The sequence below is a fragment of the Herpailurus yagouaroundi genome, unplaced genomic scaffold (genome assembly GCF_014898765.1).
Source record: "Herpailurus yagouaroundi ecotype Mexico unplaced genomic scaffold, PumYag 67700, whole genome shotgun sequence".
Lineage (NCBI taxonomy): Eukaryota > Metazoa > Chordata > Mammalia > Carnivora > Felidae > Herpailurus > Herpailurus yagouaroundi.
Window position 1 is genome coordinate 8,721,348 of NW_024420499.1, and position 26,171 is coordinate 8,747,518.

The 26,171-nt window shown below is 35.4% G+C and overlaps 1 protein-coding gene across 9 annotated transcripts; it reads right to left on the bottom strand.

Moving 5' to 3' along the window:
* Positions 1-25,519, bottom strand: PWWP3B (PWWP domain containing 3B). 9 transcript variants are annotated; one of them, XM_040468363.1, is made up of 9 exons: positions 25,409-25,508; positions 24,202-24,407; positions 22,365-22,550; positions 17,963-18,139; positions 17,139-17,239; positions 15,161-15,292; positions 7,293-7,426; positions 4,962-5,033; positions 1-3,919 (listed from the first exon to the last, which is right to left on the bottom strand). In XM_040468363.1, exon 9 carries the CDS (start codon positions 3,696-3,698, stop codon positions 1,617-1,619), a length of 2,082 nt encoding a protein of 693 aa, XP_040324297.1. In that variant the 5' UTR covers positions 3,699-3,919; positions 4,962-5,033; positions 7,293-7,426; positions 15,161-15,292; positions 17,139-17,239; positions 17,963-18,139; positions 22,365-22,550; positions 24,202-24,407; positions 25,409-25,508; the 3' UTR covers positions 1-1,616. The 9 variants fall into 9 exon arrangements, with proteins under 9 accessions (XP_040324297.1, XP_040324294.1, XP_040324295.1 ...); XM_040468360.1 differs by lacking the exon at positions 24,202-24,407 and having other exon boundaries at positions 22,365-22,545; positions 25,409-25,519; XM_040468361.1 differs by lacking the exon at positions 24,202-24,407 and having other exon boundaries at positions 25,409-25,511.
* Between the last annotated feature and the right edge of the window lie 652 nt (positions 25,520-26,171).

Here is a 26,171-nt window from a genome sequence, read left to right on the forward strand (position 1 = left end):
TCATGAAAGTGAATATTTATTTAGAATGATAATGTATAACATGTGTTAAACTTATGACAACTACAATAGGCAAAAATTCCAAATTATATGTGTGTGTGTATAATTTTTTTTACAGAAACACTACTTTGGAGGCTGCACAATCTGAAGTATGATAAAGTGACAATCCAAAGTGAAAGGTATAATAGTTTTATTGCAAATCAAAACATAAAACATTTGTAACTTTTACATAAACATGTGGCCATGTGAACACATAACAAAAACCCAAGAATGGTATGTGTCTCACTCAGTAAAAACGCAGACAGGTAAACGTTAAGCCTTTAGCATTTATTTTTACATCTATTTTTAAAAATAAAGCAGCTCTCCTAATATTTATTCTCACTAAAGTCTTGTTTCAAGTTAGAATAAACAATTCATTGGCTTCAAACTTTAACTTTTAATTGTATATTTTAAATCATATTCAGATAACTGTCAATTTTGGCCAAATGAAGGCTTTTTCTGTGACCCATTTCCAAATTCACAGATTCTAGTCCATCTACTCTTTCTAGTAGCCTGGAATAATGTACCAGTTGGCATTTATACTATTGGAACCAACTAGAACTATTTTACGAATAAGCCAGATGCTGAAGATTGGTTGGTTTGAAACAAATGACTGTATATTCAGAGATACAAGACTCAGAACAAAGTGCTTGCATTTCTATAGTTTATATCAAATTAGATGGGCTTTTAAGCAGTCAGTCCGGATTCATTCATCTAGAGTAGCCAGACCATGAATACAATGACTCTAGCTGCTTTTCACATGTGATCAGACGGCTATATTAAGATACAGTCTCACTGTTAATAATGAAGACAGCCAAAAGGCAAGAAACCATTCAACTATTGAATAAAAGACACTCCATAAATGGAATTTCAGGGAAACATAAAATGAACAATCCTGTTCAAGGCTGCCAAAATTATTTTCTGCATGCTGAGAGGTTATTCACACACAGAAAGACTGCATGCAGGTAATCTATTTATTTTTGAATTCCAGACTGTTATCTTGCAAAAGCAATTGCAGTTAGTTATAGTATATAGCAAAGCATCTCTCTATCTTTGGTTCCACGTCTCAGAGATATTTCTTTCCAAAAATAAATAGGCATGGCAGGAAAAATAATTCAACTAGCTTAAGAGAAAACCCAATATTTTATAAAAAATTAAGCAAAAAATATATGTGATGTTCTTTAGACTTTTTTTCTAATTATCTCTGTTAATATCTAACACCAGTACAATTTTAATATTAAAATGATTGTGCACACTGTATTTAACTATACAGCATAGAACAAAAATGTCAAAAAACAAAACAGTACTTTCCCTTAAAAATAATTTAGGAATTATGCATTCTAAAAATGTATGGGAAAGTAGAACTGCTGATATATGTTAGTAAAATTGACTTTGAAGAAGTGTAAGAAAAGAAAACAAAAATGTAGTAATAGTCACAAATCCTAGAGATCTAAAAAAAAAAAAGTGAATACATTACCCAAACTTTCTCATTTCTGGAAAATATATTTAGAATTGCTCAGCGACTTTTTAAAACTAATATGTATGTAATTTTTCTGTTATGGTTGGGATTCTCAAGAAATTTAATGAGACTCATTTGTTAATGGTTTCCGTCTCTTTTCAAATAAGATTTTTGCATCAAATAATTCTCTTTCCCTGTATCCTAGGGATGGTCCCTTTAGATACTTTGCTTCAGCTGCCTTGTAATCTAATCCATCAACAGCAGAAATTGAACAAATGATAGCTTCTGGCAGAAGAACTTCCAGGATAAATTTAATTTTATCATCTCTTATCACAGTCAGCATTCTTTCATCTATTTGTTTGTAGACTTCTTGTAAATATTTCACCACCTCATCCAACTGATCTTCATCCTCAAAGTATGTTTCAATACAGGGAGTGAACCTATTTGCGTTCAAAAATGATTTCAGCCACCTGGATCCTTTTGTACCTTTTAAAATGGCTAGAAGATGGTTCTCTGTTCCCTTTGCATTCACAATGAAGTCCACTAAGTTCTTGTTGGCTCGGTCCCGAGCAGCCTTCATTCGGTCAGGAAGAATTTTCTGGAAGGACATTTTCTTGGTCTGGGAAGTCACAACCATCTGTTCCACAGGATTCTCATTATGCAGCTTAGGAAATAAGTTCCTGAAGGTATCCTGTTTGATTACTTTCCTAATCGGATAACTAATATCAGCAGCATAATACTCAAGGAAAGAGCCTGCAAAAGAACCACAACCTAGTCTTACTCTGTAGTCACAAATCAGCGAGATGCACCAGTCAATACTTTCACTGTATTCTTCTCTGGCTTTATCCACTAGTGCTTGTTTCTCTTTACAATCAAATTTCTTTAATCTTCTAAAAGGCACCCTAATACCTCTCTTTTCAGGATTCATATTTGCCTCAACAAAAAGCACACTTGCTTTTCTCTCCTTTCGCCTGATGTTCTTCACCACTGCTGGCCAAAATGGATATTTTTGATATTTAAACCAGACTATCATTCCTGTTTCAAATGAACGAGGCTCATAATTAAAAACAAAGCGTGGAAGTTCTTCATCTTCCTCATTCTCATCTACTATGGAAGTATCAATAGGATTTAGATGCACTGACTTATCAGAAGCTTGAAGGTCTTCTCCAAGTTCTTCAAAATCCAGTCTCTGAGGATTTCTTTCATTATTCACAAGAAGGAGTGAATAATCCAGGACGTTGTTAGAGGCACTAAATGAAACTTGACATTCCCATGAACAATGCCTGGGGGGTGTCACAGCACTTGCTTCTGATTCTACAGTTTGATTCTGGCTGGTATCTGAGCACGGATTTGAAGGGCCCTCTCCAGGATCTTCAATATACTCTGAGAAGGAAGAGCATTCAGAGGAAATAGCTTGGGTCTCTAGGCAAATGTCCTGTGCCTCCTCTTTCAAAGCTTTGGGCACAGTGAGTGTATCTAATGGCAAAGTTGGAGTGAACTTTTCATCTTTAACACATACATCCTCCTCTTTGATTGTGGAATGCAAAGGCATAACTGTTGAGATATCAATCTCTTTCTTGCTTTCCTTTTCATCATCATCTTCTGAAAGTGAAGGAAATCTCTGGCACCAGCTGGAGTTTTCTGATGACTTTGTTTCCATTTCACTTGGAAGAGTATCAATGGTTGCATGCACCTGTGATTTATCATCATACAGGGAATCATTATTCTCTAATGATACTAACGAGGATGTTGCATTTTTACTTTCCTCAAGACATTCTGATAAGTCTCCTTCATGCTTCCGGTACTTTTTATGAGGGGGTGAATCAGAAAGTTTTTGTGGATCATTTTGAGACAGAGTAGTGGTTTCTTTGTCATATGAACTGCTTGCTTGACTCAAATATATTCTTTCATTCAGAATATCCAGTGCCACTTTTAATGACCTTTCATAGGCTGTTTCCGCTCTAGGTGGAGTGCTGACTTCTGACTGTGCTGCTAGTGAGGAGGCAATGGCTTCAATTTGAGATTTATTTAGAATCTTTGTTTCCGTGCTTTCCACTTTAATTTTTTCATCTAGTGAGAGTATTTGAACTTCTAGGGAAAATGCCTTTTTTCTTTTACTGTTTGATGAAGTCTCATATCCAGACAAAACTTTTGCCGGCCATAACTGGTCTTTCCAGTTGCACAGGACATACTCGGCATCCATTACGATTTATATACGTGTGCCAAGAGGTTATTATCAGAGATTGAGGTGTCTGGCTATTCTTGACTCTGCTAAGACAGTTTCAACCAAAAGCAATACTCTGATCAAAGCCTCTTTTGTGTTAGAACTACAAAGGATATACAGCTTGTGTCACCTGTTCTTCTCCAGCTGAATTTCTCAAGGATGCTTGAACATGTTGTTTGAATGGGACAATATGGAGGATACTAGAATAAGTCAAAGGAAAAGAAGAAAGGTATCAGCAAGTTTTTGCCCAAGTAGAGGTGGGCAATTGCAAACAGAGAAGTAAAAGAAAGAACAATGCTCAATGGGGTATCAATTGGGAGGAGAAAAAAGCAACATAATGTAAGATGGGGGACAAGAATTGGAGAAATGTTTTTATAATATCTCAAATTCAAAAACTTGCCCTTATTACTACACATGATTATTAAGGAGTAAATTTGTATACATAATGGCAGAGGTGGAAGAGGTTGCAGTGATATGTCAGGGAGTCTATGTTATTAGATGCTTTGGGACTTAGGTGTCCCCTAATGTTTTACCTAGGCCAGTGGGACTCTAAACTATGCACGCATCAGAATAATTTGGAGCACTTGATAAAACTACATTTCTAGCTCCTATCCCGAGAGTTATATTTAGAGGGTCTAGATAGGACCCAACATTTTATATTTCTAAAAAGTTCTCAAGTGATTCTAATGCTTCTGGTCCACGAACTCCTTGAGAAGCACTGTTCTAGATGAACAAACAGCTTTATAATTTTTAAGCTGTAAACAAATGCTTCTCTGTTCACCCAAAGCAGGCAGACAAAGATAATAGGATTATGTATTTCCTGGACTCAGACAACATACAATGACCTTGTTAAAAGCATGAACTTAGGAGGCAGAGATTCAGAATGACTGCTATGTTCACTTATTAGGATAGTTATCAAGGATTTCTTGAGAGTCAGGTAGCTGACTAGGACCTCATAGTAGAAATCTTAATAGCCTTTTGCATAATTTTTTCATAGTGGTTAAACACGAGATTCTTTCCCCAAACTGGAAACTCTGATACTTAATTATGAAATGTTATGGCTATAGAACAGGGAGCAAAATAAATTATACCTCATATGCTCAAACAAACATAATTTTAATATGAAATGTGGGTTTTAATTTAAAATGGTATGGTTGCAGAGCAGGAAGCAACATGAATTACACCACATGTTCTCAACATATTTTTAATGTGAAATGTTTCATGAAATGGAAAGTGCCTTACCCAACTTGTGACTCGTGAAGGGTGTGGCCCTATGATCTGGTTGTCTCCATTCGTACTCTAAAAGGAGGGAAGCTGTCCAAAAAGAGACAAGCCAATTAAATGGAAAAGGCATAAAGAAACTTCCCTACCAAAACTTTAGCAGGCATGTCATTCTGAAACACAGAAATGGGATGAAATCTCATCTATGACATAGATACCATGTTTATTTTCCTTCTTGTTCTTATTTAAATACACTCTCTGTGATACAATTATGCTATTTGGTTCATGCTGAAATAATCTCTCAGGAAAACTGTAAGGTAGGGATAAGAGAGAAGGGAAGTAACAACTACCTTGTGTCTATTATGAGCCAGACTATAGACCTTTGTTTGAATCTTCACATCGATCACCATGTGTATTTTTCCTTCTTTAAATATATAATTTTCTCAACAGAATTTTGATTACACTCGATATACTGTATCATAGTTCACTAATACAAATATGTGTCATTGTTCTGTTTGCCTACTTCAAAAAATGGTTGCCTGGAGAAATTCAGGAAACCTGGCAAGTGCCATCTTGTGACCAAAACCAGAACTGCAGCCTCCTGGAGAAGTACAGACAAGGCCTCAATCACTATCAGATCCTTCTCATGAGAGAAGGGTGGGAACTGCATTTAGCCAGCCAGGAGCCTTCCCAGGTTTCTATAATTTTTGTTATAAGCTCAAGGATTTTATTGTATAGAATTATAACAGGATTATAATGTCTTCAACTATAATATTTCTGGTTGTAAAAATATCCAGAAGCAAACTTAAAAGATACAGAAAGATATATGCAAAATAAAGTACAGCTCTATACAAATATTCACTAGGAATATTTTCTCTTTCCAGAATTTTTACATGTATAAATGAATGCATATAATTTCAAACCAACTTCAGATCTCAAGAGCAGAGTTTGAACATCATTCTACATAAATTATTTTCCACATATTTCATGAATTACTTAAAATGATATTTTTCCCACATTTGCAACATTTTATGTTAGTATTTTCCCTTATGATGTAAATATTTTAAATAGAGAGCAGTAAAGCTCGCTCTGTATCTCCAACTACGCAAATAATCCCATTAATACTGTGGCAGACACATTTTCCGTGATTTGGTTGCAAGTCCTGTAGTAGCATACACATGTTTCACTAACATACATATTTAATTTTAAGTGAAGTCATATGAGAAATATTATGATCTAATTTGGTTTTCTCACTTCATACCATTTATTTCTCAGACATTTCAAATCACCAGATGTAGGAGTTCATGTTTCTATTCTCCAGATACATAGTACACCATGCTTTGTAACAATTTTAAAAACTGTTTATAGAAATAAACCACTGTATCTCACTCTTAGATCACAGCCCTGCTGACCACAGCCATATCTGTGGTCTGGAAGAATTAGCTGCAAGGAGAACATATGCAAGTCTGTAGCCTGTAACACAGCAACCAGGTTACATGTTTGATCAGGTCTAGAAAAATTTCCACTATTGGCAAAAAAAGGGGGGGTATGTTTGCATGTCTGCATGTATCTATGAATGCTTGCTTACGTGTTTGAAACAAAATAGGCATGTTGCTTCAGCTTTATTTTTCTTTACTGATAATAAAAATAATCATGGCAACAAATTTGACAATAAATTTCATATTAAAAAAAAAATAAAATTTTCTAAATTTTGAAAAAAAAATAATCATGGGAAAACCTACTCTAAAGATGCTGAAATACACTAAAAAAATAACATTAATATAGTAACCTGACCACCCAGAAATGCTAACATGGGAGTTTATTTTATCCCAGGTTTTGCTTCTACTCACACATATATACATGCATATATATGTGCAAATGTCTTCACTCAGCTACATACATGCTCCCCTTTCCATATTCATGTACATATGACACATACATAGTATTTCTATATGGTAATCAATTCACAGGAGTATTTCCCCCCAAGTTGTTAAATATTTTTATCTATCATTTTTGTGTGTAACTTAATAAACGCTTAAAAATTCAAACAGTAACAGAATGTCTAACAATATAAACAAGTGATGCCAAGTCAATAAATTAGCATGAACGGCCATGTTGCACAGAGGCCTTAATATAGAGGCTGTAATCTGATCACCCCTTCTCTTACTGTAGACTTTTAAAGCATTGGGAGATACAACATTTCCAAAGGATTAAATCCTTCAAAACACCAGCAATTCTCTGAAAAGCACATACCTTTCCCACCACTCCAAGACCACCCTCCTTGTTTTTCTCATCTCTACTCCAGGGCCCTGAGAATCCCTAGAAAATAATTAGCTTTAAGACAGCCATTACCTTGAAGCTTCTTGTCAGCTGCAGACTGGTGAAATGCAGCTCCTCCCCCAAGACTGGCCAAGCACAGCTCACTTCCAAGCTTCTCAGAGAATTCTCCGCCCAGTCCCTGTGATGGGGATGACAGAGGCACCTCCCTGAATCAGAGAAGGGAGAATTGCCAAGTTAAACTAGTGAAGTATGAAAGGGTAAAATGTTTTTTTTCGCAAAGAACTTTAAAGTGGAATAGCAACAAGTGCCTGTTTAATTTCCACTCAACTCTGAGAGCGTGCAATTTTGGGGTAAAAAGAGGTTAGCAAACCACTTTACTAAAACACAAAAGTCTAGTTTAAAATATTCCTAACATATTTTTTTTTTCTTGCCTTCTTTGGTACCTTACCTTTGCAGGTAAATTTTACAGCCCAGCTGTTAAACCTCCAATAAAATAGCTCATTAGGGGTCTTGACTGGGAATGCACTAAAAGTGTACCTTATTTTAGAGAGATTGCTTTATATATTTTTTTCTTTTTCCATGACACGGTAAATCTCTCCTTTTATTGTTTTTCTATTAAATGCTTTAGAAAAGTTTCAGAGAATTCTTCACAAACATGGATATTTCTGACTAAAGGCTGAGAATCACTGGTTTTGCAGGAAAGTACCCATTTCACATACCCTCATCAATAATTGGAAATTCATTCTTTTATTTTGTTGGTATTTTTCACTCAGGCAATTCAATGTGGGGATAATTAATTTATAAAAATTTACATGTCTTTGTATGTCTGAAATGTATTTTGTTGTTTTTTTTAAATTTTTTAAATGTTTGTTTATTTTTGAGAGAGAGAAAGATAGGGTATGAGAGGGCAGAGAGAGAGGGAGACACAGAATTAGAAGCAGGGTCCAGGCTCTGAGCTGTCATCACAGAGCCTGATGTGGGTCTAGAATTCACAAACTGTGAGACCATGACCTGAGCTGAAGTCAGACACTTAACCAACTGAGCCACCCAGGTACCCTTGAAAGGTATTTTGTAAATTTTATTCATTAAAATTTTCCTGTGTTAAATTTAAATTTAGATTTCCTGATTTAACTTAGAAAGCCAATTTTCAATATCATTAGTGATAATTTGGGGATGAAGATATTTAAGGATGACATGTTTTATTTGGCCACTCTATCATGTAATATATAACATATATATTATAAAAATTTACCATTATATAAGGATTAACATTGGAACAGTAAGTATCAATAAATTAATGAAGGTCATCTCTAGACTGGTATATTATTTGGGGCTCTAACAATTAGAGTATGTAATGTTCTGTATATAAACAACCCCTAAATCTCAGAGGCTCAGCCACAGAAGTTTATTTTCCTGATGTCAAAATAAAATGCAAGCCATCATGTTGCTATTATAGGGAGGGAGCTCTATTCCAAGGAGTCATTAAGAGACTCAAACTTCTTCCATCCTATGGCTATACCATCTTCTTTAGCCTTGAAGTTCTCAACTGCATTTTTTTGCATCTGGCTAGAAATCTTATAAAGAGGGAGGCTGGAGAATACTGTGGCAGGTTTTAGGGACAGGTCTAGCAAACATCACTGCTAGTCACAGTCAACTAGCTAGAACTGCCATAAAGCCTCGGGGAGGCAGTCTCCCTGTGACCCAAGAGAAAAATGACATGGAGTTTGGTGAGCCCCTTAGCATTCTCTCTGCCAAAGTTTTGAAAGTTTTCCCTTTCAATCTTTTATAGATTTCCTTTATTGTTTAATGCTTTTTTTGTTTACAACCACGTATCATAGTTATAATGACTGCGTCAGAAACTTCTAGTTGCTCGCCCAAAATCCACTGTTTTCATTTGTCCTCATTAGCAGAACCCCAGTCGCATTCAGGGTACAGTGTAAACTCTTAAAATACTACTTTTTCCAGACTCTCTTACTGTACAAGCCATGGTCATATGATGGAATTTCTTGCCAAAGAATGTAAGCAGAAATACTTGTAAAGATTCCAGAGAAGGTACTTCCAGATGGAGTAAACAGCCAACTTGGGCTTTTTTCACTTTCCTTCTTTCTCTTGCTTCCCCCCTAGAATTTGACCATGGTGGAATTCAGACAGTCATTCTGGACCAAGTGATGTAGAAAAAAGATGAAACTCACTAGGGATGGAAGATCCTGAACCCCTCAATAATGGGGCCAGCTCATTCCTATAACTTAATGACACAATAAACTTCTATCTTATGTAAATCACTGTGTTTTCCAGTCTCTCTTTCTAGTAGCAGAACAAAACAGTCGATCTTGTAATCACTAACAAAAATAATATCATTTTTATTACAGAATTAATACTTTTAAAAGCTTTCAAGGTATTACTATATAATGTAAAGAGATTCCACTAAATATTTTATAAATGAAATATTTATTATCCTTTCTTCTCATTTCACATGTTTAGAAAAAAACAAATGCAAATAAAGTATGGCCATTACATCAAAACTATACTTTCTTTCATTTGTCTATTTTCTATATTGCACATGAATCAAGAAATGCTACATTACCTTACCATTTTCCAAACAAAATGCAAAGGAAAAGATTAATTCCTTGGATAATATTTTATGTTTTATTGTTCTATATAGCAGGAGGTGGAAAGGAATGATAACCAATAATAAAAAAAGCTATTATTACTACTATTATTATAATGAAGATATATAATAATTATGAATATAATAATATTTAATACCTGTTCCCAGCACTCAACATATTATCTCATTTAATAATCAGATAGTTATTTCATGGAGAGTCCCATAACTAACTCATTCTGCACAACAGTAGTATTATTCATAATAACGACAAAAATTGGGGTGCAAGGTGGCTCAGTCAGTTAAGCATCTGACTCTTGATTTTTCCTCAGGTCATGATCTCACCATTTGTGAGACTGAGCCCCGCATCGGGTCCTGCACTGACACCGTGGAGCCTGCTTGGGATTCTTTCTCACCTTCTCTCTCTGCCCCTCCCTCTCACTCTCTCTTTCTCAAAAACAAATAAATAAACATTAAAAAAAATGATAAAAATTATAGAAGCCAGAAGTGTTTCTTACCATGTGCCAGGTGTTCTACCAGGTGCTCTGTATACACTATCTCTCTTAATTCTCATAAAATCTTGTTAGGTGGGTGTTATGAGTTTTCCCATTTTGTAGATAAGGCTTTAGAGAGGTTAATGAATGTTTACAAGGATATCTAGAGAGCATGTGGTGCATGGAATTTTAATCCAGGTACTTTAACTCTAGAGTCCATGCTCTTAATCACTAAGATACACTGTACCTACCCCACTGCAAATGGAAAAGTGCTCTATAAATGTGCCTGGATGAACAGGTGAATTAGTTAATGTTGAAATAATTATGTATGGGGAGTTGACAGAACCTCTTGATAAGTATAGAGAGAACCTGTGACTTGTTTCTAATCAATAGAATTTGGCAAAAGTGATGGGATGTCACTCACTCCCATAATTATATTAGGTTATTTTGGAAGTTGAAGTTTTAAAAAGTACCATGTATAATATCATCAAAAACCAGGAAATACTAAGATAGAACAAATCTAACAAATACGTGCACAATTTGTATGCTGAAGACTTCAAAACACTGATGAAAGATATTAAAGAAGAACCTAAATAAATGAATATGTCATGTTCATTGACTAAATATTTTTAGGATGTAACTTCTCCCCAAATCTATCAATAGAATCATTATAATCTCAACCAAAATCCCAGCAGAATTTTTTTTTTTGTAGAAATTGGAAAGTTATCTCTATACATAGAAAAGCAATGGAACTAGAATAGGCAGACCATTTTTGGGAAGGAAATATGAAATTTGAAGACTCATGCTATTTGATTTTAAGATTACAGCAATCAAGTGTATTATTAATTAGTTATCAATTATTAATTATTATAGTGTACTATTAACATTAAATAGACACATAGATAAATAGAACAAAAATATATCAGCAAATATGGTCAACAGATTTTTGACAACGGTAATAAATGGAGAAATGATGGTCTTTTAAACAAATAGTGCTGGAAAAATTGGACATCATATGCAAAAATATTCATCTTGACCCCTTATCTATGACCATATACAAAAATGAACTCAAAATGAATTACTGACCTAAATGTAAAAACAAAAACTATAAAACTTCTAGTAGAAAACAAAGTAGAAAACCTTTGAGGCCTTCATTTAAACAAAGATTTATTAAAACATAAAAAGCATGCACCATAAAAAATTTGATAAATTGGACTTGAAAACTTCTGCTTTTAGAAAAATAAGATGAAAATCCACAGGAGGATATATTTGCATAACACATATCTAATAAAGAACATTTATTCAGCATATAGAAGAAACTCTTATAATTTAACAATAAGATTAACAACCCAATAAAAAATGGACAATTTAAATAAGACCATCATCAAAGAAGATATATGAATATCAAGTGAACACATTGAAAGATGCTCAACACTATTAACAGTTAAGGATATGCAAGTAAAATCACAATAAGACATCACTTTATAAGAATGGCTAATATTAAAAAGAGAAAAATCCTGACAGTATCAATTGCTGGCAATGATGCAGAGCCACTAGAACTCATACACTGCTGGTGAAAATACAAGATATCACAGTTACTTTAGAAAACAGTATGGCAGTTTCTAACATAGTTAGACACACATTTACCATATAACCCAGAATCCCACTCCTAGGTATTTACCCAAGAGAAATAAAAACTTATATACACACAGAGATCTGTTCTGGAATGTTTATAACAACTTTAATCATAATCACCCCAAATTATAAATCTACTGGTGAGTAGATACACAAATTGTAGATATTAGAACACTTCTAAGCTATGATAACAAATTACTGATACAAACATCAACATGGGTAAATATCAGAAACATCATGCTAAGTAAAAGAATCCAGATTTAAAAAAAACTATGTATTATATGGCTGCATTTATAAGACATTTTTGAAAATAAAAAACTATAAGGACAGAAATTAGATCAGTGGTCACCAGGAATTAGAGTGAGTATTGATTACAATGGGGCAAGAGGGAACAATTTGGAATTATAGTAATGATCTATAGCCTGACTGTATTCATCATTACATGACTACAGATCTTTGTGAAAACTCATCAACTATACACTTAAAAGTCTTTAAGTCTATGTAAATTACACCTCAATAAATCTGAGCCTTAAAAAAGGCATTCAAAATCAGAATATGACCTATATAGGAAGACTGGATTTTACTGTTTAAGTAATGGGGATACATACAAGAGTTTGATATTCATTAGATGTTAGTTAACACACGACAAATGTCAAGAATCCAGATGACATCGTCACCTTACAGTTTGTAAACTTATCCTCATTGGCAGAGCTTTTAACTAAACTGAAGTTCTCACATAACCACTCAACTATGTGAATGGAAGGAAAAGAAGCAGTAAAAGCCAAAGTGTTATAATCTGGAGACAGAGATCCGGATAAGAAGTATGCCCCTCAATGAGAAAATATAAGCCAAATAATATACAAGAAAAAGAATGGTTATAGAATAAACAAATAGCAACACTCGTAAAAAACCATGAGGGGGCCATGAGCACTGGTAAAGCAAGGAATTGCAGATACTACAAGGAATTTGCAGATATACAAAATATTGAATAAGCACAAACAAATAATGGACACTGGCTATAAACAAAGTTAAAATCTTATTATTAACGTTCACTGGCTGAATGTGAGCCCACCTGAAGAGGAGGAACATTAGAAGAAAACTTACTAAGAATGAACATCTCAGGTGAGAAAAAAGGCTAGCCAGATAGTGCATCCCTGCCAGAGCCAAAGGGACTCCATAATCTCTGGTCAAGTGTATGTGACCATGACAGGGAAAAAAGGAAAAAAAAAAACAGTGACTGAGGGGTCACAAGAAGATAAACCTGCCATGTCTGGATATTTTGTATTCCCCAGATAATGCTAAAACCTACAAAGTGCTAACATTTGAAGCTGCTAGGAAATTAAGATTCAGGATGATGAAATGGGAAATATATTAAAAGAAATAAAATAAAGCAAAGGTTGATGAGGACCTCACAACTTCATCATTATAGCACATATCAAACAAAGCTTTCCTACACTTTGAAGTAGAGACACTCAGCTATGTTCTTCTTAGGATTAACAAGCAAAGAGAAAGAACTGTATGGGATCTACCTTGGGGAACTTAAAAAAGGAATCCCCTTCCTGTTCTCTCCCCTCCACACTCCATTATTCTCAGAGACATCCATAGGGAAAGATCCAGGCTGAACCAAAATTATTTCTTGTTACCACTCTTAATAAATGTACTTATCAGTTTTATCAGTTTTTCAGACATATGACAGACCATTAAAAGATACAATGTCTAAATATCAGAGTTTCTCAGATAAGCATTACAGTAAGGTTGTTACGTGTTAGAAGTTTTCAAATAGATAAACAGACATGGGTTTGGGACCAGGTTCTAACTTTACTACCTGACTGGAGGGGCAACTGGTACTACTAGATATCAAAATATATTACAAGGAGGGGTGCCTGGGTGGCTCAGTTGGTTAGGTGTCCGACTTCAGCTCAGGTCATGATCTTGAGGTTCATGAGTTCAAGCCCCGCATCAAGCTCTGTGCTGACAGCTCAGAGCCTGGAGCCTGCTTCGGATTCTGTATCTCCCTCTCTCTCTGCCCTTTCCCTACTTGTTCTCTGTCTCTGCCTCTCAAAAATGAGTAAACATTAAAAAAATTTTAAAGATAGAAAAATACATTACAAGGAAAAATAATTTGTAAAAGTTCAGTAACAGTCTAAGTGTGCATAGCAAGGATATGAACATAAGAAAGGGAAAATAAACAGAGTTCAAAATGAATCACTGAAGATCTGAATCTGTGTGTGATTGACTGGTACATCTGGATATAGATTAGAAATCTGAATCATTTATAAAAATCCTTAGGTCATTGGGCTATGTTTGACTGCCTAAGTAGCCACAAAAACAGTGATTTTAGAGGCCTCTATTGCCTTAGAGCTACTAAATAGTTTTCTCATTCAGTACTAATACATATCCTGCTGAAAACTTGTTAGGAAGCTTGAATTTGAATTCAAATTCGAATTTGTAATTTTGAATGGGAGATAATAAGAAAATATTTACTTAAACAGAAGGCAAAGAGAAAAGAAAATAAGCAAAAGGATTTCTTCTGTCAAAGAAGGAAGGTAGAAAATGAAAATGGAGAGGACATACAAAAAGATGAATAAATACCTGGCACCAAAAAAACCCATATTGTGGTTGGGGAAAAGTATTTGAAAATTCAAAAAAAGTTCTATAATTCTCCATTATGTAATACTTATTGTAGCTATTACATATAAAATATGAATGAGTATGTGTATGGTAGGGGATGGGGGGTGTTGGGGAATGTGTCAGGGAGACCATTTCTATTATTGGATATTTTGATACTTTGGGGCCTCTTGAGGTTAATTCTAGGGTAATCTTAAGTTCTTAAAGTTTCCAGTGCTGTTCTATCTACCCAAGGCAGTCAGACGGATACTAGGGTTTGTACAGCACCATGACCTCATTAAGAAGATGAGCTTAAGAGTTATATATTTTGAGAGGCTGCCATAGCTACCTACTGAATAGGGTAGTTCTCAAGGATTTCTTGAGAGTCAGACAGTTGGCAGAGACCTGAAAGTCTTCCATAAGTATACTTCCATTTGTATAATTTCTTCATAGGAGTTTAACATATTTAATTCTTTCCTAACACTAGAATCTCTGACTTATAATTTAAAATGCTATGGCTAGTGAGCCAGAATAAAAATAAAGTGTGCTGCATATTCTCAATTTAACCATGTTTTAACATGAAATGAGAAGAGTCTTACCCAATGTCACGTGGATCATGGAGGATCTGGTCCTGTAATCTGGTTGTCTTGATTCTCACTCCAGTTGCTTGTCCAGCAGAGCCATCTCCCTGCTCAGCACTTCTGAGGTTACACTGTGTTTCTGGGATTCAACTGAAATCACATGCAGATACCCCAGGTCATGCACATCTTTTATATTAACCTACACTGTTCAAAAGTAGACAGGGAATCAAACCAGTTAAATGGAAAAGGTGTGGGGAGCCTGGGTGGCTCAGTCGGTTAAGCCTCTGACTTTGGCTCAGGTCATGATCTCACAGCTTATGGAGTCAAGCCACTTGTCAGGCTCTGTGGTGACAGCTCAGAGCCTAGAGCCTACTTCAAATTCTGTGTCTCCCTCTCTCTCTCTGCCCCTCCCCTGCTCATGCTCTGTCTCTCTCTCGCTCTCAAAAATAAATAAACATTACAAAAATATAAAGGGCGCCTGTGTGGCTCAGTCCATTAAGTGTCGGACTTCAGCCCAGGTCATGATTTCATGGTTTGTGAGTTCGAACCCCACATTAGTCTCTGCTGACAGCACAGAGCCCGCTTTGGATCTTCTGTCTCCCTCTCTCTCTCTCTCTCTCAAAAATAAAATAAACATTAAATTTTTTTTAAAAATGGAAAAGGTGTAAAGAAACTTACCTACCACAATTTTAGTAGGTGTGTCATTCTGAAAAACAGGAATGAGACAAAATCTCATCTATGATATAGATGTCATGCTTATATTCTTTTGTTGTTCTTATTTGAAATGTTCTCTGTGCATTTCAGTTGTTATTTGGTTCATAATGACATCATCTTTATCAGTAAAAGGTGAGGTGAGGACAGAAGAGTAGGGAAATAACAATTGCCTTGTGTCTTCTATAGGTCAAATTCTATGTAGTTACTTTTAAAAAGAGTACTTTCTGGTTGAGTTCTCACATCAGTCTTCATGTGGAGTTTTTTCTTCTAGACACATACGGTTTTTTTCAATAGAACTATAATCACATTCTACATGCCATCTCATAGTTTACTAATACAAAATGCGCTTCATGGCTTTGTTTCCACACTTCATAAAAACAGTTGCCTGGAAAAAATTTGGAAAATCTGGCAAGCGCCATCTTGTGACCAGTACCAGAACTGCACTGTATTACTGCCAGATCCTTTTGGAAGGGTGGAAACTACATGCTGCCAAGCCAGCAGTTTTCTCAGGCTTCTAGAATATACCATGCTTAAATTTAGAGTTTTGTTATGCATTATGCAAAAAATGGAATGCTAATGTCTACTTCCAATGGTCTGATAAAAAATTGCATACTTAATGAAAATTGAAAAGATGTGATTTATAAAAAGAAAGTATAATTCTAGAAAAATAATATTGTTTCCTGAATATTTTTCCATAACATTTATTTAAAAATATACCGGAATGCATATGATTTCAGACCAGCTTTTTTATCATGCTCAAGTGCACGGTTTGAAAGTTTTCCCGTATCAGTAAGTATTTTCAATGTGATTTTTTAATGACTTGCTTCAAATGTAATTTCCCCCTAATTTATAAGATTTTACTTCAAACTTTTTTCCTGCTACTATTAAAAAATGAATAACTATGTATTAAGGATTATTTTTACGTAGAGATAGTAAAGACTGTCCTATGTCTACAACCACACAATCCCATTAGCAGCTGGCCTTATATTTTGGGGGATTTTGTTATACATGTTGTATTAAGGCAGTCCTTTATCTTTAAATGACATAATATAGTGCTTGCCATTCTGTAATTTCCAGTTTTCACTTCATATTACTTCTCAGACATTTTTTCAAATCATCACATGTTCATACTTCCATTTGTCAGCTATATACCATTCAACTGTATGGATGCATCATGCCACATCATATTTTTAAAACTGCTCATAGAAATAAGCCAAATCCCCTGTCCCACTAATAAACCTAAAAGATATAGAAAAATGGTTCTTGCTGACCACAAGCATACCTGTGGCCTGAAAGAATGAGTTGCAAGGAGGACACACAGGCAGGGTGGTAGCCAACACAGCAACCAGGCTACGCGCTTGATCAGGTCCAGGAAAATCTCCACTATCGGCAAAAGACAAGGAGGGGGTATGTTTGCATGCCTGTTGTTGTGTCTGTGAACGTTTATGTGTCTGAAACCAGACAGGTACAGCGTTTCAGCTTTATGTTGCTGTATGTTTTAAGTATAAAAATAATCATGGAACAAAATAATTCTAAAAATGCTGAAACCAAATAAAAATGTATTTTGAAATCCCCAGTAATCTAAACACTTCAGAGATGCTGACTGTTAGCATGGGAGTCTAGCTCTCTCTTTAATGAAAATGCACATATTTTTCACAAGTGTTATCACTCAACAGTATATATGAATCTCTTCCACATTCGATTGTGTACATTTATATTTGTGTTTGTATGTGCCAATCACTTTTTATGTTTACATTTTTCTCAGTTACTTTTTGTGTAGAATAATAAATGTTTACATCAAAATATAATTAAAATCTAACAAAAATAGAAACATGCATGCCACGTAAAAAATTAACATGAACAGCATGCCTCACTGAATTTAGAATTTAGAAGCTGTAATCTGATCGTTCATTCCCACACTGTGGACTTCAAAAAATATCGAGAAACTAAATTTTCATGGGATTGATTCTGTCACACTAACAGCAATTTTCCCCAAATCACAGTGCATTCCCACCTCCCCCAGGCAACAATGTTTGTTTTTTTTCACCGTAACACCAAAGCCCGAAGAAATTCCCAGTAAATAACTAGCTTTAAGACAGCCATTACCTTGAAGCTTCTTGTCAGCTGCAGCCTCCTGAAATGCAGCCCCTCCCCCAAGACTGGCCAGGCACAGCTCAGTTCCAAGCTTCTCAGAGAATGCTCCACCCCCTCCCTGTGATGGGGGAAGTAGGGGGGCTTTCCCTCAATTAGAGGGAGGAGAATCGCCAAGTTAACTGAAATTCACTTAAAGGGGAAAAACGTTCATTTTTAAAAGACTTGAAAATGAAATGACAACACGTGTCTCTTTAATAACCATTCAAACCACAGGTAAGTTGATTTCCTGAAAAGAAGTAGCAAATCCTTTTATCATAAAATAAAGACCCAGTTAAAATAGCTCTTGCATATTTTTCTTGCCTTTTTTGGCACCTTATTTCTATAAGATTTTAAGACCCCGCTGGTGACTGTCCATAAAAAAGAGCTGTTAGATCCTTGTTTGTGATCGCAGTGAATCAATACATTATTTTGTGAAGAATTAATTGTCTACAGTTTGGCTCTGGGACATAATATGTCTTTGTCTCATTTACCCTTCAGAATATCTTCTAGTTTTTTTCAAGTACAGTCATTGCTAAACATAAAGCATCAACCAAAATCCTTAGAAAAAGATATATGTCTCTGAATATACTGAAATTTAAAAATATGGTAAAAACACAATAAACCAAAGTTGAAAACAGAAGAACAAACTTGAGAGAACCATTTTCAATTAAAAAAAATTTCTAAAGTAGCGCTTCCAAATTAATAAGAAATAAACAGCAAAATGGGGACTCCTGGGTGCCTCAGTCAGTTGAGTGTCCCACTTCAGCTCAGGGCATGATCTTGTGGTTTGTGAGTTCGTGCCCCAGATCTGGTTCTGTGCTGACAGTTCAGAGCCTGGAGCCTGCTTTGGATTCTGTGTCTCCCCCTCTCTCTTCCCCTCCCATGCTCATGCTCTGTCTCCCTCTGTCTCTCAATAATGAATAAACATTAAAAAATTAAGAAAAATAAGAAATAAACAGCAAAATGAAAAAAAAAGAGCAAAGGATACAAACAGGTAGTTCACAATATTCTGAGGGAATAGTTCCTCCCTGCTCCTAATATTTACTTGCTCTAATCAAGCACAAGTAATTCAACTACAGGTATCTCTGTCCTTTTTGTATGGTTGCAAGCTTGTAGGCTGTTTGTTAGATTTGTTTAAATGTGGTGGTTGGGGCACCTGGGTGGGTCAGTCAGTTGTGTTCAACTTTGGCTCAGGTTATGATCTTGCAGTTCCTAAGTCTGAGCCCTGTGTCAGGCTCTGTGCTGACAGCTCAGAGCCTGGAGCCTGCTTTGGATTCTGTGTCTCCCTCTGTCTCTGCCCCTCCCCGGCTTGTACTCTGTCTCTCTCTTTCAAAAATAAACATTAAAAAAATTTTAAATGTGGTGTTATAAGGGCCACTGGATTTTCACAATAATCAATGCCCTGCAACTTATCTTCCCCATTGTACAAAGCTGACATTTTGGCTCCCATCTGCAAATTTATTTGTTTTATATCAATTTGCTCAATTTGTTCAGTGGAGAAAAGAAAGTGCTATTCATGGGCCTTCCCCAAACCCAAACATTCAAAATAAAAATTAAAACTGGGCAATACATGGAAGATACTCATCTTCCCTAATCACCAAAGAGATGCAAACAAAAACAGAAATGAGATTTTTCTACCTAATTTAAATCACAAAAACGCAAGGAAATGATACAATGGACAGTTGACCAGAAAATTAGGAAATGGGCACTCTTACCCATGTGCAAGGTCATGAAGTTGGAAAGAGGTCAAAACAAAATTAAAGCCAAAGTCTACCTGACTTCCAAACAAAAGGATCTTCTCTACAAGTATTCCCTGCCTCCTGGGCTTGGAATCCTGACTCTTTGGTAGAACCAAGGATGATGTCATTTACCTTCAGATTGTGAAGAAATTGGCAAATGTAGCCCCAGAGTGAGCATTGCTTAATCTCATGTCCCTTCTGGTAAACACATTGGTGAACTACAACCACTTTCAGTAGCTACCATACTTATATATAAACTCTCCATCTTTTACATACATCCACATTCCCACACAAATTTAAAAATATTTTTCTGCACTATGTTTTTGCACTGACCATATATGCATGATAGCATTCACTTGGCCATGTAGTAGGTAGGACATATCTCTTTTGTGTTTCAGAGCCTGGCAATACCTTTCCCTTAAGATATAGCAGGGACTGGAAATCATTTGTTAGGTAGAGAAATGCCCCAGTTCATTCCACCCTCATTTTACATTTGTCAACTCCTTGTGCTTTTGTTGTTTGCAGATTCTAGTTCAATATTAGAAAATCATTTTTCTATCTGCTTTTATTGAGATTTTGTGTTTATAAAATATTCAAGAAATTAAGGTTTAAATTTAGATTTTTAACTTAGAGGTGTTGTTTCCCAGGAAGTGCAAAAACCTACACACTGCCAGTGGATCATTCAGAGGGTTCGTTCTCTTAAGATAATGTTATGCCAAGTTTAAAAACAAAAAAATTATAAAACATAAGTAAAGTTGGTGAGATTCTCACAACCCTATCCATTACCACAGTGAACAAGTAAACACAATTCCTGCCTCCTGCCACCTCTGACTATTCAGGTGACAGAAACAGAACTGCAGTATGACACAGCTTTTCCTGTAATTAGCAAACAAGAGAAAGAAAACTGTCTGCACTGGGGACACTGAAGAAAGAAGAAGCCATCATTCTTCCAGAGACACATAACAGCAGTGTTAGGCTGGGTCAAAATTATTCTGCTAACCAATCTGAATAAAGGACATCAAGGGCTGTTTGGTGAGGAGATATGGATTTTTGTTGGCAGAATCCAATGCCTAGCTTTTAAGAATTTGTCATGGAGGCATTATGACAGAGTTACATTTCTGAAGGGTTCAAACAGGCAGGCAGGCAGACAGTTTTGGGTTTGAGACCTGTATTAATTCAGTGGAGAGAAAAATATCAAATCCTTGGCAACTATGCTAAGTTGTCATCTCCCCATATTAGACAACATAGTTAAGAAAGATGCATGAGTCAAACGTTATCTCTCATATTAGCCTACATTGTCTAAATATTAAATCACATTTAATGTTAGAATAAAAAAGAGTTTATTACCTGTATAAGTGAGTAGAAAGAGACAGATGAGACAGGAAGTATGGGAAAGGGGGTAAAAGATGTCCTAACGTAATCACAGAGAAACTGAATTTGCACATGTTCAATTAATGCATCTGACAAGAAGTCAATCAAAAGATACACTATATGCTGGGAAAATCCTTACATCAATGATCTGGTTTTAGCTACCTGGTTTTCTAGAAAAGCAGTGTTTTTAAAGAACCCTTAACTCTTCTTACTAGGGCTAGTAAATGGTTCTCATGTGCTGTAGCCTCTTATCCTTCTGAAACTTCAAAAAATAGCCTGAATAAACTGTTTTCAATGGGTGACAACTGAATTAGATTAAAATATAGTGGAAAAGAAAAGGGATCAAATAAAAGTTTACTTTGCTAAGCAGAAAGAACATGGAAAATAAGGATGAAGATAACATAAAAATCAGAAGAATAAGTAGTGAGTATCAGTGGAGGTCAGAGATATGGAACACATTTTGGGGGAGAGGAACAAAAACAGAAGAAGTATTATGGTAACAAACCCAATATACTATCTTTATTATTTCTAATGTAATATAAGAAGGGAACGTATGTGGGAGAGGCTCTGGCAGCAGAGCCAGAGAGGCATCTCTCTGGCATCCAGAGAGGCTCTGGACAATTTGGGCCTTTTGGACCCCACTGAGTTATCACGAGGGAAAGCTTGGCTTTATGTTTCCTAAGCTTCGAGTGCTGCCCCATCTGTCCAAAGCAACCAAAGATCTCACAGACACAGATAGGAGGGTTCAGTACCAACCTCACTAAAAGCATGACTTTAGGAGTCAGATTTGTGATGGCTGCTGAGAAAGAATTAAATGTTAAACCACTATAAGATACTATTCAGGAGACTATACAGATGCCTATTTAAGGAAGGTCATAAGACCTTAAGCAGGTTTTAAGAAATCTTTGTAGCTATGTTATCTAGGATGTGGTGATGACAACCTAAAATAGTGGTGAAAGAATAGAGAGTCAGGCCATTGGCTGAAACCTCAGGTAGATACCTGAATAGACGCTTGCACAATTTTCCTCACAGTGGTTTGACACATGAGATTTCCCCCCCCCAAATGAGAAACTTTGACTCTTAATTACAGAATAGGGAAGAATATTAATTGTACCTCTAATTCTCAATCTAATGTAATTTTAATATGAAATGTGGCTTGTAATTTAAAATGCTATGGCTAGAAAGCAGGAAGCAAAATTAATTACATTCCAAGTTCTCAACATGTTTTTAACATGAAATATTTCATGAAATGGGGAAAGCTTTACCCAGTATCTCATAAATTATGGGAAGGCTGGTCCTGTGATCTTCTTGTCTTGATTCTTACTCCAACTGCTTGTCCGGCAGAGCCTTCTCCCTGCTCAGCACTTCTAAGGTCGCACTGCCTTTCTAGGGCTCAACTGAGATCACATGCAGATTTCCCAAGTCATGTGCATCTTTGATATTAACCTACTCTGTCCAAAAAGAGAGAGGGAATCAAACCAATTAAATGGAAAAGGCATAAAGAAACTTCGCTACCAAAACTTTAGCAGATGTGTTATTCTGAAGCACAGAAATGAAGTTTCATCTGTGATGAAGATGCTATGTTCATTACCCGTTTTGTTGTTATTTGAAATGCTCTCTGTGATACAATTGCTATTTGGTTCATGCTAAAATAAGCTCTCTCATGAAAAGTATGATTTGGGGACAGGAAAGAAGGGACATAACAATTGCCTGTGTCTTTCACATCCAAACCTGTATAGCTACTTTTTTTTTTTAATGCTTTCTGTTTGAATTCTAACATCAGTCCTAGTATGGATGCTTTTTCTGTTATACATGTGAAAATTTTCAATGGAACTACAATAAAATTCTATGTACTGTTTCATAATCTGCTGATGAAAAATATGTTTCATTGCTTTGTTCATCCACTTCATAAAAATGGGTGCCTGGAGAAAAATTAGGACACCTAGCAAGTGCCATCTTGTGACTGTAAACAGAACTGCAGATACCCTAGTCCTTTGTGGGGAAGAGTGGGACCTACAGTTATGCAGACAGTGGCCTTAGGCTTCTATATGTTTTCATTCTTTCTCTTTTATATATATATATATATATATATATATATATATATATATGTAATATATATATACACATAATATATTTCCTCAATTTAAGAATTGTATTAGACAAAAATGGAATCATAATTCCTCATTTTAATGGCTTTTATTATAATATCTCTCATGCATTATTGTAGTTCTTACTTCATCTTTTAGTTTTTCAAAGAAAGCAAATCCCCACCATAATGGTCAAAATATAATGGTTCGCTCTATGTATTTCTAGATTTTTTTCTACAGATATTTATAAATGTGTATTTTTTTAAACAAGAATGTATTTTAACATCTCTCCACATCAATAAATATTTTCTGCATTATCTTGCCATTCCACTTTCCCTTGGGATAAGTAGGAATTACTTGTAAACAAGTTGTCTATATTTCTAAAATTTTATCTCATTTTCTCATAATGAAAATTATTTCAGGTTACTATTTTCAAAATAAGGTTAAGAAATTTTTTTTAATGTTTTTATTTATTTTTGAGACAGAGAGAGACAGAGCATGAGCAGGGGAGGGGCAGAGAGAGAGGGAGGCACAGAATCCAAAGCAGGCTCCAGGTTCTGAGCTGTCAGCACAAAGCCTGACACAGGGCTCGAACTCACGGACTGTGACATCATGACCTGAGCTGAAGTTGCATGCTTAACCGACTGAGCCACCCAGGTGCCCCTCAAAGTAAGATTTTTTTAATGGGGAAATATTATATATAGAAGATTGAAGTGTGCTGTCTGTGCAACTAAACCTATATACCCAATTAATAAAGTAGCATGCATATTTCCAGATTTTTCTGGCATATATTGTATTAACATAATATAGGCCATTCTGCAATTTGCCTATTTTTGGAATATATCATGGACACTTTTTCTTATTATTGCATTTAGCTCACTGCATTAGCTTCTTCTTTTTACAGCTGCATAGTACTCAACATTATGGATGCACTATCCCATGTAACTATTCTATAATATGTTTTAAACATTTTTTGAATTATTTCTCAAGAGTATATGAAAATAAAAATAAATACCTTCTGCTTGAACCCAAGTCTGGATTGTAGTCTAAATATCTGAACTGCAAGAAAATCCAAGCAAACAGATAACCAGCCTTCTCAGATACACCTCCAGATAAAGACAATGGAGTGTGCGTGGTATCTATTTAAATAACGGTAACAAAATGGATTTTCCTTTTCAGCTCCATTATGTATTTCCAAAAAAATCTAAAGGTACATAAAATCTAAAGAAGAAAATACACACCATCATTACTTCAACCACTGAGACGTTTACTGCTTACATTTGGGTCTAATCCCTTTGATTATTTCCCTCATCATACATGTTCTAGAATGTACTATCTGAGATTACATTTATTCACCCATATATTTGAATATCTTTCCATGTTTATGCTCACACACACACACACACATTTTGAGGAAGATAATTTTCTCCCCCATGTTTTAAAATTCTGTTTTTTATGCTGACGTAAGTATTACATGCTAAGTGAAATGTGGAAGGAAGAAGTGGAAAATTTCCTCTTTTTTTCCTCCAGACATCCTTTATTACTAGACATAGTGTTTGTTGTGTTTTATTATGTTAATATATGTCCGTTATTCCTTAGCTTATGATTTTTCAGGTATTTTTCAGATTATAGCAAATAAAGGAATACATCATTCTTTTGATAGGTAGAGATGTAGACAAAGATGGTCTTCTAAACATCCATAAAAAGGCAATACTTTTAAGGCATTGAGTATCCTTTGACAAATAACCAAACTCCTAATTTTCAGAAGTATTTAAATCTGCACACTTATACATTACTTCAGATTATTACCATACAAACTCCACCACAACAGTAAGATTTGTTAGAAATACAATACAACCAAAGTAATATAAAAAGCCAACAACCCCAACTAACTTAATTTTTCATTTGGGATTATCACAATCTTTTTTCACAAGAAGAAAGATTAATTTCTCAACTTTTGTTTCATCATTTATCTCCTGTTACCACTGCTTTTTGTTTCAAACCTAAAATGCCTTATTCAGAAGTTAGCTTTGGCAACCTCATGAACTATTTTTCCTGCAGGTGTAATCTGATCACCACCTCCCCCACTTTCAAAATGTGGGCTTTTAAAATATCTGGAGGAATACAAAATCCAGATATCAATTCCCTCACAAAAACAACGACTCCCACGAAAAGACACCCCTTTCCCTTTACTCCAAACCAGCAGTCCCTTCTTTTCTCACCTTTACTCGGAAGTTTCCAGAAATCTCCGAAAATAACTAGCTTTTACGACAGCCATTACCTCCAAGCTTCTCTTCAGCGGAAGCCTCCAAGTCTGTATGTTAATACGGCTCCTCCCCCAAGACTGGCCAGGCACAGCTCACATCCAAGCTTCTAGAGAATGCTCCGCCCCCTCCCTGTGATGGAGAAAGCAGGAGGTGCTTCCTTCATTTAGAGGGAGGAGAATCACAAGTTAAACAGAAATACAGTTAAAAGGAAGAACTTACCCTTTTAAAGAATTTTGAAGTGTAATGGCAACATGTCTGTTCAGTTTCCATTCAAACCCCTAGGGTGGGTGAATTCCTGAAAACAAAAAAGAAAAAAAAGAAAAGAAGTAGAGGTAGCAAATTTCTTTTCCTCTAATAAAGATGCAGTTAAAGATTTCCTCACGTTTTTTCCAGGCCTTCTCTTATACTTTATCTCTGGTAAATTTGAAACCTGCTAGTCAAGCTCCACTACAAAAGCATGCTAAGTGTCTTGATGGGGATTTTAATGAATGAATACTTTATTTTAGGTAGAATTAATTATTTAAAATTTTGAATCTGAACCTGGGACATAATATGTATCTCTTTTCACTTAGATCTAATACTTCCTTCCTTAAGTGACTTCTAAACAAAAATCCTGAAACAAAATCTAGCTATACTCAAATTGAAAAAAAATAACCATATGTGTCAATAGTAAAATCACAATAAGCGAAAGTAAAAAATCAACCACAAACTTAGAATG

Excerpts from the sequence above, each read along its gene's own strand:
- PWWP3B (XM_040468365.1), bottom strand. The coding sequence starts at position 3,698 with ATGGATGCCGAGTATGTCCTGTGCAACTGGAAAGACCAGTTATGGCCG.